The sequence below is a fragment of the Ailuropoda melanoleuca genome, chromosome 10 (genome assembly GCF_002007445.2).
Source record: "Ailuropoda melanoleuca isolate Jingjing chromosome 10, ASM200744v2, whole genome shotgun sequence".
In the NCBI taxonomy this organism is placed as follows: domain Eukaryota; kingdom Metazoa; phylum Chordata; class Mammalia; order Carnivora; family Ursidae; genus Ailuropoda; species Ailuropoda melanoleuca.
In genome coordinates this window covers 59,449,891-59,469,942 of record NC_048227.1, presented here as the reverse complement: position 1 = coordinate 59,469,942, position 20,052 = coordinate 59,449,891, and the positions used below count along the sequence as shown (strand labels likewise).

Genomic DNA, 20,052 nt, shown 5'->3' with positions numbered 1-20,052 from the left:
ACGTGAAATCCATGTTTTTTTTCTGATACATCTCCTTTATTGTACAAACCAAATATTCAGTGGTGGAGGCTGTATCTTTCTTAAAGCTTAACTAATACATATATAGTGATTGTTTCTGGCTCATTTTCCAAAGTGATTCTAATTTATTCTTTTCCCATTTCTGTTTATGTTTTGATTTCCAATAATAAAATTTATCATGTATAGAAAAAATCCACAGGCCATTATTATTTTAGCTGCATATCATTTGTAAGAATTAAATACTCGCAGTTAGGCTGTTAAAAATCATTCCCAAGCAGTTAATAATTTTGCATTAAATAAGAAGTATCTTTCTCTCATGGTTGCTTTCAGAAAACATACACTGAGAAAATAGATTCTTTTTATTATTAATATAGTATCATCTATACCTGCAGGCGACCAGTGGGCATCACACATCCTCCTAGTTCATTCCACCTGTGTTTAAAAATAGATGTTTAAGAAAAAATTTAATAGCATAATCTATATTCATTTTTGGTTCCAGCTCTTTATAAAGAATCAAAGAATCAAAGGAATAGGGCTGAATGTGCCGGAATAATCAACTGATTCTGCTTACTTTCATTCTTTCTGGTAAGTGAATATGCAAATAACTGAGATGGAATGCTATCCATGCCTTCTTTCCTCACAGAGAACCCAGGAAAGAAGCATCTTAACTTGCCCCAGTGTCCCACACGCACGCATTTGCCACCGATGTTCAACCAAAATCTCTTTTGCTTTAATTTAAACCCATTTCCTGTTTGGTTTCTACAGGCATGAATAGTAATTGCAGGGCATTAAGTCTTATCCTTCTCCCCTCAACACGAAGATTCTCTACCTCCTCCAGCATTTCTTCGTGGAGCTTTGTTGCGCTCCTTTGGTTGTTTTCGCAGATCTCCTTATTATTTTCCTTCCTACTTATTTTCTCCATGGCTAATGAATGCCTGGGAATATGTTACAAGTACTATGTAATGATATTGATATTTTATTTTAATGATTTACAACATTTTAATGATTTAAAACATTTTAATTTCTGAAAATATCTTCATTATTTCAAAGAAGGTGCAGTACAGGAAACAGCTAACACAACAGGCCTGACTGCTATCCTCAGAAAGGCCTGCTTACATGGTTGGCTCTTGGCTGGCATCTGGGAACCTGTGTTCCCACCAATCCCAGCTGGACACAAGTGGCTCACTGTGCCTAAACTGTCTGTTGAAATGATATGGTTTTGCTGAATGTCCTCTTTCCTTATGGGAGTCTGGAATTTTGGTATGTGCCAAGCAGAAGCCGCCTAGGGGACCAGCCTCCAATAAAAAACCCTGGCACTAAGTATGTAATCATCTCCTCTGGTTGGCAACATTTCACACATGCTGTGACAACAAGTTGCTGGGGGAATTAAGCATGTTCTGTGTGATTCCATTAGGGGAAGACTCTCTGAAAGCCTTACCTATTTCCTCTGGACTTTGCCACATGTGCCTTTTCCCTGTGCTAATTTTGCTTTGTATCCTTTAACCTTAATAAACCACAGCTATGAGTATAACATGCTGAGTGGTTTGAGTTTTCCTAGTACATCACTGAACCTGGGAATGGTCTTATGGACCACTGTCACAGGTACCCTCAAATTCAAACTACAACAAAGGATGACTTCTAAAGACATACACACTATAGCTGGTTCGTTGTGCTTTTGCTCTTTGCTTTTTTTTTTTTAACCATTATAGTCAACTTTGTTAGCTGAAAATAAAATGCTGGGGATATACAATATTAGTTCCTTAAAAGATAAATAAAACATGATCCTTGATCTGAAGAGGCTCACAGAGTAATAATGAAGATTTGTGAGCAAATAACTGTAATACAATGATAAACATTATTTTCCTTAAAATGTTAGTATTTAGTCGAGAGAAAAAAATTCCTGCTCCTACTTAATGCTGAAAAATAGAACTCACTGCAGAAAATTTTACTTTACAGAAGTATTTTATGTAATGTTTATTCCATGAAGTAAGAGAGAAAGATTCCATGGCTTTCACCTCAAGATATATAACCAGAGGAAATCCTGTGCCCATAGTGAATGTTCATCGCACAATCACCTGAACGTTTTGTCTGCCCAAATTCATCCATCTGTCAAGCAGTACAAACTGCTCATATTTAGAATATTTTTATCCATAAGAGCAAAATGCTTAATTTCAGTTTTTAAGCACCACACTTACTTTTCGTCTGGCCGCAAAATGCTGCAGTAAGAATCAGGGCGGTTTACAAAGAAACCTGTTTTCTTCACCACACTTTCTGCAATCACGTTCAGTCGATCAAGAACATTACACAGCTTGCTGACGAGAGGAGGAAGAATGAGAAAAGTGAGAAGAACCCAAGTTTAATATATATTTACCTTTACATCTGAAGCAAATAAAGTCTATGGTAATGATATTCAGGGATTCAATTTTTAAAATCTCTGGTTTGTATCCAACAGGAACATTGCAATAATTAGTTTCTATAGTCTAATGTGTACTCAATAACTAACGAGAGTGGGTGCATAGAGACATGAAGGGCCTGTATCAACTCTCGGCAAGCCTTAATCTTGGCACATTACATCCCCTAGAGAGCTTTTCCCAAAGCCTTTCACTACTTAAGAGTCACAGCAGTCAAGTCCAGATGCATTCATAAGATGACTGTGAGGAGAGCGTGATGCACGGTGCAGGTGGCAGAGGAAGAAAACCCTGGAAAAGAAATATAAATGGTGCCCACCTGTAATCAGGCTTAGACTCTAGGAAAATGTGCGCATATGTGTGTGTGGGTGTGTGCATGGGTATCTAACTACACAAAACAATTCAGAAAAAAGTACGAGTTAAAGTACAAAACAATACAGTAACATTTAAAAAATTAACAAGACCTCAAAATAAACCTTGTGTTTGTATGAAGCCTAGGAAACGAGTAAAAGGAGAATGCAAGGTTAATGAAAGAAGGTTCCTTGGATAAGATGTTTTGAGTCAGATCTGTACAGGTAAAGGAGGGGTGGGAAAGCACCCCAGGAAGGTGGGGGTCGAACAACAGGAACAAAGGCTCAGGAATGGGACCCTGGCTGCCACGCTGGGGGCTGAGCATGCAGTTTCATTTTTCAGGAACAGAATGGCCCCAGAACAAAGAAAAGGCTTTTACATTCTGGAACCTACCAGGCGATGGGTCTTTAACACTACACCAAGGAGTCTGGATTTACCAGGAACACTCACTCAGGAGTTACTGCAGGTTCCTCCAAAAGTGAGAGCCTCTGAAAGTGGTGTCTGAGAAAATGATTAAACAGGGGGACAGGATGAAACCAGGAAAAGTGAAGCCAATGCCTGCAAGGGCAAGTCGTGGAGCGCAGGGATGTCCTGAAATGACTAGCTACTTCAGAGAGAATGTGCAAGTGGTATAAGTCGTGGGCAAAAAAATAAAGAGTCTGTCAATTAATTTTAGCACTCAAGTTATACATCAGCAGCAAACAGCCCCTCAGCACATTCATGAAGGAAATGAAAAGAGAACATTTACTCTACCATAGAGATCGGCTTCCTGCTACTTTACATCGCAAGAAAAGGAAAATACCAGAACCAAACATAAGAATATCTCCTCACCTTTTGGTGTACTTGGCCATATCCCAAGGAATATAAATAATAGTGTGTTCAGGAGGCAAAAACTGGTTGAGGTACGTCACAGCAGCCACAAGCTCTTCACTCAGAATTCTCTCATGCTTTCTTTTCTCTCGTTCCTTATCAAAAATTAAACATTTTCAAGGTTCTAATTACCTCAAATCACAGGAACAGACTTTTAACATTTTTCCTTTTCAGCTAAGACAAGAAGCCTAAGTCTTAAATATGCTGAAATAAAACCTAAAATAAAAATAATATAAATGCAAAGAAATAAATACGTCATTGAATTAAAATCAACAGATAATTAGCTTCAAAAATTCAAGGAGATGAGATTTCTTTTTAATAACTTCCTGCTGCTCTAAAGAAGTCCAGTTCACCCTCCTGGGCCTGGTCTACACACTCCATACCTGACTCTGGCAGAGAAGAACTCCCCAAGAACCAGAAGAAGGAAACCCCCAACTCCAGCCACATAAGGACCAGACAGAAATCAACTGGGCCTGGCTGAGAGTGCTTTTCCAGACTACATGTGTTTTTAAATTTCACTCTCATAAAACACCCTGTGAGGTAACCAAGGCAGGCCCCTTTTCTCCCTTTTACATTGTGGCTGAATGAGGTTAAAAGGTGTTCATGGGACCAAATCTTACCTTCTGTCTCCCTGCCTACTGTACCCCCTTACATATTACATGCCTCTCATTCCAGAGCTCTGGGCCTGGAATGCTGGCTCTGCTGCCTGCTAGCCACGCAGCCTTGGGGAAGGTTCTCAACTTTCCTAGGCCCCTATTTCTTCATCTATAAAATGGGTACAGTACAATACATCTATAAAATGGGTACAATAGTATCTTCCTTATAGCAATAATATGAGATTTAAAAGAGATAAAACACGGTAATCTTTTATCAGAGCATCTGGTACATGGGGACTATTCATCAAAATCAATGATTTTTATTGTTATCCTGTTCAGGACTCCACTCAAAAACAAAGAAAAACAATTCAGTGATAATAGCACTGACATGGTGTGGAGGCACTATTGCTGGCATCGAAATGGGTCTCTGATGTTTTCAATCATGGTGATTAGCTATCAGTTGTCATGAATTTAATTAGATAACTGCTGTGGAAACAAAAAGGGTATCTATTTTGCACAGCTGAATAAACCAAATGGAGGAATTAGAAAAGAGTTAAGACCAGTGTTAAATCAGTTTAGGATGAACATGCAGTTAGCTTCTTACATCTGAGAGATGTAAATTATATATCTGGAATGTCTCTCAAAAGCACTTTAAATCAACTAGGGAACAAAACCTTTTTGAAATTCTTTGATCAAATCTGATATTTCATGAGATGGGGAGAAAAGGTTATCCAATCAATGTTCGGTCATCTCTGCATAAAAAGTCTGCTCTGTGCACCGTCTGACCGTCACAGATTAGTGTTAGTGGGTTGTTTAGCCCATGTCCTTAGGTCACAGACCCCTGTTACAGCCAAATGAAAACATCACATACACAAGTGGTTTTGCCTATCATCTCAAGGGTTCAGAGACTCCCCCAATGACCATACAGGGCCCTCAGACTAAAAACCTCCAAATACAGTCATGCCTGATTCCAGGCTGACTTCCTACTGATTCCCCAGTACCAGGGTCAAAGGTACGTGGATTGCTGCGATATGTCAACCCGCGCCTCAAACTTCCACAACCAAGGAAGTGGGGGGGGAGGGAGGGGAAAAGAAATCAAGGAAAATATTTCACTTTACTGACTTCATACGATGGCAGAATAAAGAGCGAAGAACCCTCACTATCATTCCACATACACAAATGCATTCTTTGACTCTAATCAAAATTAATACTTTTTCCGACTGAACTGAATAAACATCTTTTGTACTATGAATAAAATGACAAAAACAACAAAAAACTATTTTTGCTATTCCATAAAACAGCAACTTAATCTCTAAACTATTTTCTAGTTAATCTCTAGTTATGAATCATGAGAGACTACGGACTCTGGGAAACAAACTGAGGGCTTCAGAGGGGAGGGCGGTGCGGGAATGGGATAGGCTGGTGATGAGTATTAAGGAGGGCACGTATTGCATGGTGCACTCGGTGTTATACGCAAGTAATGAATCAAAAACTAGGGATGTACTGTATGGTGACTAACATAATAAAAAATATTATTTAAAAAAATCTCTAGTTGGGGCGCCTGGGTGGCACAGTGGTTGAGCGTCTGCCTTCAGCTCAGGGCGTGGTCCCAGCGTTGTGGGATCGAGCCCCACAACAGGCTCTTCCACTATGAGCTTGCTTCTTCCTCTCCCACTCCCCCTGCTTGTGTTCCCTCTCCCCCTGGCTGTCTCTATCTCTGTAGAATAAATAAATAAAATAAAATCTTTAAAAAAAATATCTAGTTATTGCCAAGATTTTTATGACAATGGAATGATAAACAATTTTTAAGTCCACCAACTAACTTGAAATATTAAAAATGTACATTTGAGAACCTGGGCAAGAACACTTTACAATCACGTGTATCGGATATTATTTTTTGAATCTGTGTATTTCATGCAGAATTATTTCAAACATCATAGACTGAATCTCCATTTAGCCATTGCTTTTAAGGGCAGTATAAGGACTTTGTAACCAGGAAGACGGGTCAGTATTCCCTATTTCGGCGAATGGCATCACCAACCAGCCACCTGAGTAACCAGAAACCTAGGAGTCAAGCCTGACCTCTCCCTCATCTCACAGCCAGCCCATTGCCAAGTCTCCAGCCTCTATACACTTCTCTCCAGCCCCACCACACCACCCTGGTTTAAGCCAGGGTCCCCCCTTCCCTGGACAATTAGAATTCTCCTCCTAAGTAGTCTTCCAGCGTGCTTTAATCTTGTGCCGATCCTTATGTTCTCTTTGTTGAGGTTAGGACAGTCTTTTTAAAATATAAATCTGATCACAATCCTCTCAGTCATGAGAAACCTTCAATGGTTTCCCATTATACTCTCAGGATAAAGACCAGACTCATCGACGCACCCTGCAAGGCTCTGTGTGGTCTGGCCATAGCTGTCTCTTCAGCCTTGTCCCACAACAGTACCCTCGTCATCTTTCTGGCCCTCATCAGCAGGACCCCTACCATATGGCCTTTCCTTCCTCAAACGCACCATATCCCCTCCTGACCCAGGGCCTTGGAACCTGCTATTCTGAATTGAATACTATTCTTTATTTTCTTGGCCTAGTTAATGCCTCTTCCTTCAGTCTGCAGACTCATCACCTCCTCAGGGGAGATTTCTCTCCCCTTATGAGCTCTCATGGCACCATTTAGCCTGTGTTAATACCTCTGCATTACTTCACCATCTCCTCCATTCGACTGCTAGCTCTGTGAAGGCATGAATTGTTTCTATGACGGCCTTGGCACAAAGGAAACCTTCAAGAACACTCGTTAAATCATGAACTAAATGGACACAGGATTCCTTGTTTTTTTATTAAATTGAGTTACATTTATTAACCAGCCTCAGAATAATCCCAGCACTACTAAATTGTTGGTGACTGCTATAACCATAACATAACAAAACCCTTGCTTTTCCTGTTTTCAGGGTTTTCTTGGCTGTGGACTGAAATTCTTTCAGTGCACACAGTTACAACACTACAGATACAATTTATTATCTGGTCTCCCTGCTTGCCATCTAGGCTGTTGACCCGAAGGCCTACTCATATACGAGAATGTTGACCAGACAGTGTACTCTCACAAGGAAACACAGAACTGAAAGGCCAAGCCACCACTTTGTCCACCTGGTTCTTGAACCATGGCAGTACCCCAATTTCTGAATCCAGCCTTTAGATCTTACTACTGCATATTAACCTTCCCCAGAGATCTCTGGATTGTCAAGGAAATGGGCTCTATCAAGGCTAGGTTGTGGCTCTGTGATCCTCACGCTTCCTTCGCCAAGCTGTCCTGGAAACTAAGGCAGAATTTCACTCCTCTCCAGTTCACCCAAGGAAATCAGAAGACTGCCAGCATCACTTTCTTCCCTTGGAAACATACTGCTGCTTCTCCCAGGTACACGGGGAAGAGGACATACAGAATCTAAGGCCTAAGGATGGTGGCTTAGACAGTCAGACACAGGGCTCCGTCACAACATGCCAAGTCTATAACCTCTCCTCTGGGTAAAGGTAAAGCAGGCTTGTAAACCCCTTTGTGCTGAGGAAAAAATTTTCCAGGGTGACTGAATTTCATAACCAAACAGACAAACACATCATACCTTCACTAAATTCAAGATGATGATGGGGGAGCCAAACCTCTGAAGCATCTGGTCGAAGTGAAGGGCAGCCACATGTGCAAACGGGTCTGCCTGATCCACTGAGGGGCACAAAAAGGATGAAGAAACACCAGAATGAAAATCATAAGGCAAGAATAAAAGAAGTATAGGGTTTTGCTTTCTTTTTTAATGTGTAAAGAAATGCAAGTCAACTAATCTAGTAGTTTCACTTCCCAAGTTCCTCTTGACCTTATCAGATACTCATTCTTCACGTATTTACTGAATCTGACTGATTCTTACATTTCTGAAGTAAAATACAATTTACTAGCAGCCAAAATGAAAGAAAAATGATAAAGTTACTGAATAAAACTAACATAAGTCCTTCTTCTAAATTATCTACCTTCCACTACTAAAACTTTGTTAGAATCTAAGAATTTACGGATTTCTGTGACAGGAGTTCATCAACTCAAAGTGTGGGTAAAGAAGAGGTACTATGAAAAAGACTGCTCCACGCACATGTGATAGGCGGTTTAGGCATCATCGTTGAAATGTCCTGAGACCAGTATAAAGGAACGGACCCTCTAACTTGGACATAAGAAGAATAACTTCCTGCAGTAAAAGACATCACAGAAGCATCACAGAGTATTTGTTCAGTCTCCACTTCATTTGCAACATCGCCCTGAAAAGAAAGGTGGCATTTGGAGTATTTTATGTTCTTAGAATTTTTTAATGGAAAAAGTTTCCAAGTATACAATGAAATTATAATTCCCATTCTTAGAACATTTTAAAAGAGGTAAATGTTGATCAATATTCAATGTGCACATTAGGAAAGGAAAACCATTAAAATGCAGCAAAGAAAGGCAATTAAAAATAGCTGAGAATAGACTAGGAAAAAATCAAATTAAATAGCTAATAATACAAGTAGCAGACAGAGAACAGCTTGAGTGATATAAATGGTAGAGAGGGAGAGAAAACGAAAACAATTACATGAAATTATACAGGGGGTTAGGAAGACCAGCGGAATATAAAACTTCAATTCTGAAGACGAGGGAGAAATGAAAGGACAAAAGAGATTCAAATAATGTCTGATGGACAGAAGGGAAAAAAAGGTCTTGAGTTAGCCTGACTTATAAAAGTTAGAAGGATACGACAAAGAATAATTTTAGAGACATTAATAACATGTCTGCTTGATTATCCGTGAAATATTCAAAAAGAAGTAACATAGCAAAATTGTGATTTTTCTTAGAGACCCAGTTATAACTGTTTTCATTGTTGATATAATTTTAAGAACAATGTTGCTATTTTAACCCAGGATTAAAACCCAATGTCTCACTCACTCTGTCTACTCAACTGCACACCTGCGTAAGACTCAAGCTGTCTACTGCAAATAGAGATGAAACACTTGGAGGAGATGACATGACTGATGGCAGGATAGGACTTCTGTTGTGGTTATTTTCCGGGGCCGAGCAGAACAGGAGCCTGCCTGGAGCCAAACTAAAGCAGAGGCAAGGGGGGAAGGGGTTTCCACGCCTCACTCTACTTTGTCTTCTCATCAAGGAGGTGTTTCCAAGGAGTGCTCCCCTCCACTTACTCCTCCAAGGGAGGTGCTTTGCTATTTTAGTCGCTACAATAAATACGTGCTACATTTATTCAGACCTTACAGAAATGGCGCATCCTCCAAAACGAGACATGTCATAACTCCCCAAGGCAATGCAGAACTGGCTCTAAGACAGCTGATTTTTCAGAACCTCTTATACTAGTCACATTCCTCACAAGTTTCAGATACTCTGGAGCATTACTTATTCTCTTGATCATGTTCCAAACTAAGAAATGCTACTTTCTAGAATTCCACTTGGCTTCCTCTGTCAGCAGGGCAGATGTGAAAGGTTAAGACATCAGCAGTGCTGTCGCTTCTCCACCTTACCTCACAGTTTGCACCTCTCTTGAGGAAGCGGGTCCCGGCAAACTTACTGGATCTTCTTGCTATTAGAGTCACATAGACTGGTCGTCCATAGATCAACAGCTCTTAGAAGTCAAGTTAAAGCTATTTGAGCATTCACACTGAACTGTTGCACCACACCAAGAGAATCATTAGACCTTAAATATGCACTTAAAAACATCTTGTCCAGAAGGTTAAAGAACACCAGAAAGTTCCACCCAAGAATGGAGCGGCACTGGGTCTAACTGTTCTTCCAAATTAGGCAGGTATTAAAGTAAAACAGGCCTCTCTAAGGAGTGGTTTCCGTGAATTTCAGAGGAAATGGTAAAAAGGTGTAGGGTGAGTGGCCAAGGGAGGACCTGGTCTCCCCTCATCACCAACTAAAGGATGTAAAAGGGCACAACTAATCCTTCCCTAGTCTTCAGAGATCATATACCTCTCAAAAAGAGCATATGTCACCTAACAGGGGGTTAGCAATACATAATATCAAGCAATACATAATACTTAGGGAATGGAGTAAGTATAATACTATAAAAGTTACCCAAATTTGTCATCTAACTGCAAAAACTAAGCACTGTGAATTATTTAACTGATGTGCAGCTTATGGATTATGTCACCTTATTTAGCTTTCTGAGCCTCAGTTCCATCTGCTGTGAAATGGTGTAAGTACCAGTAAAGTAACTAACTTTATGAGGTGGTTGGGAGGACTAGGTTAGGTAATGTGTGTAAACCAGGGCCTGTCCTATAGTAAATGCTGACTGTATAGCAATTTCTTTTATCATCATAAAGACTTTCAGAATTCATTAAATGCTTGATAACTAGGGAACTAGTTTCATCAAACTAATGAGCTTTAAAATTATAATCCATGGGGCTATTCGCTATTTTAAAAACACAAACATGTACTGTGCTTAATATATGCCTGGCCCTGAGTTAGCTCTTAACGATACAAAACAGTTTAGAACTACCTCTTGAAAAATGCCTTTAGAAACTGTAGCACATTCTTTCTGGTGTCCTTGGTGGTGAAAACCTTGTGTTCTTTCCAGGTACATGTCACTTTTGGAAACAGAAAAGGTAATTCAGAGCCAAATCTCATTATTCAGTGAACAAACCAAGCAGATCATACTACTCACTGCTTGGAAATGATTACAAAGTAATGAGCCTGACTTGCAAGTGTAGCACATAAATCTCACTCATCCTCATTTTGAACGGCCTTTGTGTCTGCATCTAGCCTCTCTTCTCCCTCATTTGCTATAAAGAAGGCACCACCGGTCCTCTTTAGGACTAACCTCTACAGCTATACCCCTTGATCCCACTCCTCCCAAATGTTCTAGTGCAAGAAAAAATATTAGTTATCGCATTTATCACATTTACCCACTTGATGATCTCAAAACAACCACTCCTTTAAAGTTTTCACCATAGGTCTTAAAAAACCTAAGACACAAGAAAGAACGTCAACTGGAAGACAAGCTAGGTGTACAAATGCCCTACGTGATCTCAAAAGGGGACAGGAAAAAACTAAATACTACTCCTAGTAAGTTTACACTGCCTCTCTAAGCCTCATAGCACTTTCTGGGAAGGTTTCCACCATAGCTAGAAATTAAATAAAAGGGGAAAAATGTATTTATTAAAATTGAACGCAAAATCAGCTTAACCCAAGGTTCAACCTACATCTACTTAAGCTCTTATGTCCCTTTCCAATCCAGGACTTTATTACACTATGCCTGAACCACAGCAATCTTTTCCTAACTCATGCCCCCTGTTTTAGTCTCATTTTATTTAATCCAGCTTGAAAATAGCTGTCAACTCAACCTTTCTAAGTACTCCCCTCTACATTATCATCTTGAGAAAAACTTTGAAAAGTTCGGGCACCAAACCCAAAATGCTTACTTAGTTGGATCACCAAAGCAAACTGGTAACTAGCTATCTGACTCTCCACTGCCCACTACATTGCACCTCCCAAGGATTTTACACCCAAGGCAGGAGAACACTCCCATGAACTGTTCTATCCCTACACTCATGGTGCTTTCCCCACCTATGAGCTTACTCCCTGCTTCCTGCTAAGGTCTGACTTTTGTTTAGAGCTCAGGCCAAGCCTGACTTTTCCTTTGAGCCTGCCCCATCCTCCCCACCTGTCAGTGATTCTGTTCCTCCTCTCAGGTATGAATACTTATTTTCTATATCACTTCCTATACACATAGCATTTTCTTCCCTGTTGTTTATCGTTCTGTGTAAATAAGAGACCTGTTCAAACGGTCTGCACTCCTCTTTGTATTTCCACTACCTGATATCGTCAGTAAGTTTTCCTGCTGGGTGCACAGAATGGTAATTAATAATCTTGTAATTCCTATACAGTCTTTTACCGATTGATACAGCAGAAGCTTAATAATATATACCTTAGTTTTTTTAAAAAAGGATACTTGACTGCCCACAGAACCCATGAATAATATACAACAGCCAGTCACGATGCACAGTATTTTTAATTATATCCAGAAGTTCACCGTTCCACACATACTTCATATAAGGCTCACTACAGATCCCAAATACACCTGAAAAATAAAAGTTGGCACCAGAAATATAAGGAAATTGGTCTATACTCATTTTTAAGTTCATAAGTTTTTGTTTTTAACTTTGAAATAAAATGCTTGATTAATAGCATTGCCATTTTCAGTGGATATAACTCATGTCATGACCCAGAACTCTATGCTGATTCTGTACAAAGTAAAAGAATAAACACATTTTCTGATTTGTGAGAGTTCTTAACAATAGGGACATTAAGGGACACATGGACAAATACATGACGAAGGCTGAGAGATAGCACTGGGCAGCGGCTGGAAGCATTGCTCTGGGGTACAAGTGCCTGGGTCCAAATACCGGCCCTGCCTCTCAGCAGCAGAGTGACAAGTGTGACCAACCTCAGTGCCCATTTCCTCATCTATATCTGTATCGTGGTTGTTGTAAAGACAGTAATGTTGGTAATGCACAGAAAGTGCTTCGAACAAGCCTGGTGCCTTACTGACACTTCCGTAAGTGGTACTTATTATCATATCAGGCTTTTTCTATATGAAGAAATTAATTTCATCAAACATGATTTCAGCATATCCAGATACATTTATTAAACATCATTGAGTTTTATAAAACTTCTATAAAGGGCAAAATGAGAAATAAGTATATTTAAGATTATGGCTTAAGAGACTACAACAGTGGGACGCCTGGGTGGCTCAGTTGGTTGCATGTCCAACTCTTGATTTCAGCTCAGGTCACGATCTCAGGGTCCTGAGATCAAGCCCCACACCGGGCTCTGAGCTCAGTGAGGAGTCTGCTTGAGGATTTTTCTCCCTCTCCCTTTGTCTCTCCCCCTGCTCGGACCCATTCTCTCTCTCTCAAATAAATAAATAAATCTTTTTTTAAAAAAAAGACTGCAATAGTTCTGGATAGCAGGCTATTTTTCTTCTCAAAACATGGTATGTTAAGAGTGTTTATATACTGTGACAAATACACTTGGTTTGATTCATAGAAACTGAACCTTCTCTGCCCTTTCAATGCTTTACACAGAGCACAAATAGTACACACTAGAACTAGAGTCCTGTCTTTGCCACTTACCAGTCTCTGTGACCTCTGGCAAGTTACTTAACATCTCTGAACCTCAATTTTCTGCACTGTAAAATGATGATACTACTATTCACCTAGAGATATGTTCAGATTAAATAATACATGCAAAGTGACTAATATGCTGCCTGACATAGTAGAGACTTTTTAAAAAATGTATTATTTTCCTTTTCTACCTACCCCTATATCTTCTACCCTCACTCTCTGTTTCCTATCAGTTTACCCCTGTGCAGTAGAAGAATAGCGTCTCCCCAAAGACGTTATGTCTTAATCACCAGAACATGTGAATACTTTATGTTACATGGCAAGGAAGAATTAAATCTGCAGATGGAATTAAGGCTGTTAATTAGATGAGCTTGAGATGGGGAGTGTATTTTGAATTATCCAGGTGGGCCAAATGTAATCACGGATTATTATTTATAAGTGAAAGAGGAAAACACGAATGTAAGCGTCACAGTGATGTGATGCAAGAAAAGCCTCGGCTGGCCATTGCTGACTTTGAACATGGAAGGGGCCCCAAGCCAGGGAATGTGGGCAGTCTCTAGAAGATGGAATGGCAAGAAAATGTACAGTCTCAAAAAGGAACGCAGTCCTGCCCACACCCTAATTCTCGTTCACTGAGACCTATTTTGGACTTCTGACCTCTGTGACAGTAAATCTGTATAGCTTTAAGTTCCTAAGCTTGTGGTAATTTGTTATAGCAGCTATAAAAACCTAATACACAATGTTATTCATATCCATCATACAGAATTGTTCCAGAGATAGTAAAAAATTAAGTGGCTTTTAGAGGCTTAATTCAGATTCCAGAACAAATATTCAAATTCAGATTTGGGATGACATACAGTGCAAATTTAATAATACTTTTAGCTTTTTTATTCCTAAGTGGTATATTTAGAAGAAATGATGCAAGCAAATATTCAGGCACACATTATCTTGACCTCCACCTGTCTCTAGCAGTATAGGTTACAATTTGGGAGTCTAAATCAGGGCAAATTTATGTGCTCTTGATGTTCTGAGGTAGGGAGGGTGCACTGCCTTTGGCCTTAGCACAAGAGATAGTCAATCTAATAGATTAAGGGCAATGCTACGGATGGCATCCAGTTTAAGTAACACTCTGAGTCTTCTTAGAGTGAACAAGAACCTTTGGCAAAATGCTAAGAGAGCACAGGCTCTTTGTGAGTGTTCTGCAAGGACAAACCTTCTGGAACTTTAGATTACATGCTAACTCTGCACTCACATCTTCATCACTATTATTCAGGTTGCAAAGAGCAAGGTGCCCAAGACGTTATTGACTTACTATGTTTCCAAAGTATATCCAATTCAGCTAAACTGCTTTAAGTCTGAAATGATTCCTTTACAGCATTCACTTTAGCAAGGCCTCTGGCATTAAAGTTCTAAATCAACCCAAAAGTCTAGGGATAAAGGTACCAATCCTGTTGTGTGACTGGTTCATTTATGATCTCCAGGATGACCCACACACATGGTCCTGCAGTGATCTTACAGTGGTCCTGACAGGAGCAAGGCCTATGAGGGACACCTAGGTCAAGCTGGGACCAATCAAAATAACAACCACCTCCGACCTACTACATTGGTTCCTCAGCACATTGGCCATGAGATCTTGATCTCTACGTCTCAGTTTTCCACTTAGTCTTTATTTCTTTAAAAGCGGCATCATACCTACTGAGCAGAGTTTTTATAAGAATCAGAGATACTGCAGTAAATTTCTAGGACACAAGAGATAATCCATGGTGAATTTTTTCCAAAACTCTCTATGAAGGAAAATAAGGTGGTGGTGTGTATTCTCCGGTATTCAAAAAAACCAATTCTCCATTCAAACTTCACCAAAAGTCTAGACCTAAATGTATTCCATTAAAAATACATGAATATTTGCTAGGAAATATCAGCATACAATTTTCTGGCTGGCCCACAAATGAAATCACATTGTGATTAATGATCTCTATAAAAATGAATTGGTCAAGTTTATATATCCAAAACAACCTCATGTAAGGACACGGAGCAATAAGGGACAGAGAAATATGAAGGAAATGTGAGCTAATTTAATGAGATGCCATTTCACGGATGCCATATTAACCTACATTAGATGTGCTGAAAACCACCTACCGCTTCCACCCTGTGTAATTAATCCTTCATCTTCAAAGATGTCGAAACTCTCCTGGCGAGGCTGAGTTGTTTCTGACTTTAACATCTCCAGGGGCATTCGCAAGACAGTGAGATTATACTGAAGTGAGTGGGACAGATCATAGCTGTAACTGAGAACATAACTGAAACTTAATAAGAATTATAAAAGCAAAACCTATTTCAGTCTTGGCTCCTATATGGAATTAAAAACTGTGAACTACATTAGCACCTGTTCAACTACTTGCAAGCAAAGCTATTCAAATAAACACTGTAAAACACAGTAAACCATGAACAGTAATTAGAAACTTAAAAATCACTGCATCCTCAAAAAATTAAAAATAGAAATATTATACAATCCAGTAATTCCAGTTCTGGGTATTTACCTAATGAAAACAAAAACACTAATTTGAAAAGATATATGCACCCCTATGTTTATTGCAGCATTATCTACAATAGCCAAGATATGGATATCGAAGCAACCTAAGACATGGATACGGAAGCAACCTAAGTGTTCACGGATAGATGAATGGATAAAGAAGATGTGGTACATCTATACAATGGAATATTACTCAGCCATTAAAAAAATGAGCTCTTGATGGCAGAGGAGCAGAAGGCTTAAATTTCGTTTGGTCCCAGGAATGCAGCTAGATAGCTATCAGACCATTCTGAACACCTACAAACTCAACTGGAGAATGAAGAAAAAGAATAGCAGCAACTCTAAGAACAGAATAGCCACCACTTTCTGCAAGGAAACCACTTTAAAACAGGAGTTGAGCTCCAGCTCGGCATTCCAAGATGGCGGAGGAGCAGGAGACCTAAAGTTCGTCTGGTCCCAGGAATTCAGCGAGAGAGCTACCAAACCATTCTGAATACCTATGAATGCAACTGGAGAATGAAGAAAAGAGTAGCAGAAACTCTATGGACAGAAAGGCAACCACTTTCTGCAAGGAGGAGAAAAGATGGAGGAGGAGTAGGCGACTCTTTCTCAGCTGGTCCGAGTCGAGCTGGATATCTACCAGACCATTCTGAACACCCACAGAATCAGCCTGAGACGCAGGAAGATACATCTGGATCTCTACAAATGAACATCTCCAGTGCTGAGTATTGAGGTACGAAGTGGGGAGCTGTGAATCCGAGCACAGATATAGGAAGATAAAGAGGAGGGGGAGGGAGCCTCTGCACTCAGGCGCCGGGAAGCAATAGCCCCTTGTGCTGGGGATCGAGCTGGACTCTCAGACCAGCACCCGCAAGAGAGCGGACTGAGACAGTGAGCGAGGGAATGCCCTGTCCAAACTGAAAACAGGAGCTCCCGACCGCACACTCGAACTAGAGTGAAACCGAGAGCTCAGGAGTGCAAGCGCGACCAGACTGAAAACTGGTGCTCCAGAGCACAGGCGAACCATACTGAACCAGGGAGCTCAGGAGCTCGGGAGGGCGCGCGGGGCGGCCGGCGGCTGGCGGGGTTAGAAACACAAAGGACAGAGACGCTCCGGCCCTGGAAGTGAGGGCTGGGACGCCGGGTGTGGGGCGCACAGCCCGGGATGCTGCAGAGTCGAGCAGCACCAACAGAAACAGAGTTAAAGTGGCCAGAACATCAGTGAAGAACGGGCCGCAATCCCTCCGTTCTGTGACAGAGGCTGAATTTCGGCCGCTACTGCTTTGGCTCTCAGAAGAGGCACAGCAAACCGCCAGGGAAAGCCGCCAGAGAACAAAAGCCCGGAAATACCGGCTCACAGGGTGCCCATCCCCATCCCCCCTCGCAGGGGACACGGAGACTCTACCCAAACAGGGTTTTCTGAGTACCGGTGCGGCAGGCCCCTCCCGCAGAAGGCAGGCTGAAAAATCAAGAAGCCCACAACCCGGAGTGCCTGAGTGGCGCAGTCATTAAACTCCTGTCTTCGGATTAGGGTATGATCACAGCGTTCCGGAAAGGAGTTCCTCATCGGGCTTCTCCGCTGGGAGCCTGCTTCTTCCTCTCCCCTGCTTGGGTTCCCTTTCTTGCTGTCTGTCTCTCTCTCTCAAATAAATAAATAAAATCTTTAAAGAAGAAGCCCACATCCCTAAGATCTCTATAAAACAAGGGCGCACAGCCTGGGTCCCAGTCAATAATTTGGGCTCTGGACAACCCCGCAATCTCTCCTCATCAGAATGACGAGAAGGAGAAGTCCCCCCCAGCAAAGAAAAGATAATGAGTCTGTGGCCTCTGCCACAGAAATAATAGATTTGGATGTATACAAATTATCAGAAATGGAATTCAGAGCAACAGTGGTCAAGATGATGAGTAGACTTGAAAAAAGGATTAACGAAAATGTTACTGAGAACATAGAATCCCTAAGGGCAGAAATGAGAGCGAATCTGACAGAAATTAAAAACTCAGTGGGCCAAATACAGTCAAAACTAGAGGCTCTGACGGCCAGGGTCACCGAGGCAGAGGAACGCGTTAGCGAATTGGAGGATGGGTTAGTAGAAGAAAAAACGAAAATAGAAGCTGGTCTTAAAAAAATCCACGCCCACGAATGTAGATTACGGGAGATTACTGACTCTATGAAACGATCCAATGTCAGAATCATCGGCATCCCTGAAGGGGTGGAGAAAAACAGAGGTCTAGAAGAGATATTTGAACAAATTGTAGCTGAAAACTTCCCTAATCTAGCAAGGGAAACAAACATTCGTGTCCAAGAGGCAGAGAAGACCCCACCCAAGCTCAACCAGGACAAACCTACGCCACGGCATGTCATAGTGCAATTCGCAAATATTAGATCCAAGGATACAGTATTGAAAGCGGCCAGGGCAAAGAAATTTCTCACGTACCAAGGCAAAGGTATCAGGATTACGTCAGACCTGTCTACAGAGACCTGGAATGAGAGAAAGGCTTGGGGGGGCATTTTTAAAGCTCTTTCAGAGAAAAACATGCAGCCAAGGATCCTTTATCCAGCAAAGCTGTCATTCAGAATTGATGGAGAAATAAAGACGTTCCAAAATCGCCAATCATTAACCAATTTCGTAACCACGAAACCAGCCCTACAGGAGATATTAAGGGGGGTTCTATAAAGGTAAAAAGGCCCCAAGGGTGATACACAGCAGAAAGTCACAACCGAAACAAACAAAGACTTTACTGGCAACATGGCATCATTAAAGTCATATCTCTCAGTATGCAGTCTCAATGTGAACGGCTTGAACGCTCCCATAAAACGCCACAGGGTTGCAGATTGGATAAAAAGACATGACCCATCCATTTGCTGTCTACAAGAGACTCATTTTGAACCCAAAGATGCATTCAGACTTAGAGTAAGGGGATGGAGTACCATCTTCCACGCAAATGGACCTCAAAAGAAAGCTGGAGTAGCAATTCTCATATCAGATAGACTGGATTTTAAACTAGAGGCCATAGAGAGAGATACAGAAGGGCACTATATTATTCTTAAAGGAAGTATTCAACAAGTGGATATGACAATTATTAATATATATGCCCCCAACAGGGGAGCAGCAAGATACACAAGCCAACTCTTAACCAAAATAAAGAGACATATAGATAAGAACACAGTAATAGTAGGGGACCTCAACACCCCACTATCAGAAATAGACAGAACACCCTGGCAAAAACTAAGCAAAGAATCAAAGGCTTTGAATGCCATACTCGACGAGTTGGACCTCATAGATATATATAGAACACTACACCCCAGAACCAAAGAATACTCATTCTATTCTAATGCCCATGCAACATTCTCAAGAATAGACCATGTTCTGGGACACAAAACAGACCTCAGCCAATACCAAAAGATTGAAATTATCCCCTGCATATTCTCAGACCACAACGCTCTGAAATTGGAACTCAACCACAAGGAAAAACCTGGAAGAAACTCAAACACTTGGAGGCTAAGAACCATCCTGCTCAAGAATGACTCGATAAACCAGGAAATCAAAAAACAAATTAAACAATTTATGGAGACCAACGAGAATGAATACACAACGGTCCAAAACCTATGGGATACTGCAAAGGCAGTCCTAAGGGGGAAATACATAGCCATCCAAGCCTCACTCAAAAGAATAAGAAAAATCTAAAATGCAGTTTTTATATTCTCACCTCAAGAAGCTGAACAGCAACAGAGGGACAGGCCTAACCCACTCACAAGGAAGCAGTTGACCAAAATTAAAGCAGAAATCAATCAATTAGAAACCAGAAGTACACTAGAGCAGATCAACAGGTCTAGAAGCTGGTTCTTTGAGAGAATCCATAAAATTGATAGACCACTGGCAAAACTTGTCCAAAAACAAAGAGAAAGGACTGAGATTATTAAAATTATGACTGAAAAGGGAGAGGTCACGACCAGCACCATTGAAATTGCAAGGATTATTAGAAACTTTTATCAACAGCTATATGCCAAAAAACTAAACAATCTGGAAGAGATGGAGGCCTTCCTGGAAACCTATAAACTACCAAGACTGAAACAGGAAGAAATAGATTTCTTAAATAGGCCAATTAACTATGAAGAAATTGAGTCAGTGATAAACAACCTTCCAAA

The 20,052-nt window shown here is 40.8% G+C and overlaps 1 protein-coding gene across 1 annotated transcript in view; it reads right to left on the bottom strand.

The window, feature by feature from the left end:
• The window catches only part of FIG4 (FIG4 phosphoinositide 5-phosphatase), a 137,807-nt gene that overhangs the window by 85,005 nt on the left and 32,750 nt on the right, over positions 1 to 20,052 (bottom strand). The window contains exons 7-14 of the mRNA XM_034670771.1: positions 15,512 to 15,660; positions 12,202 to 12,330; positions 9,770 to 9,870; positions 8,362 to 8,524; positions 7,849 to 7,946; positions 3,609 to 3,742; positions 2,214 to 2,330; positions 405 to 450 (exon numbers count right to left, since the gene is read on the bottom strand). Coding sequence (XP_034526662.1) covers positions 405 to 450; positions 2,214 to 2,330; positions 3,609 to 3,742; positions 7,849 to 7,946; positions 8,362 to 8,524; positions 9,770 to 9,870; positions 12,202 to 12,330; positions 15,512 to 15,660 — 937 coding nt within the window. The remainder of the gene's footprint in view (positions 1 to 404; positions 451 to 2,213; positions 2,331 to 3,608; positions 3,743 to 7,848; positions 7,947 to 8,361; positions 8,525 to 9,769; positions 9,871 to 12,201; positions 12,331 to 15,511; positions 15,661 to 20,052) is intronic.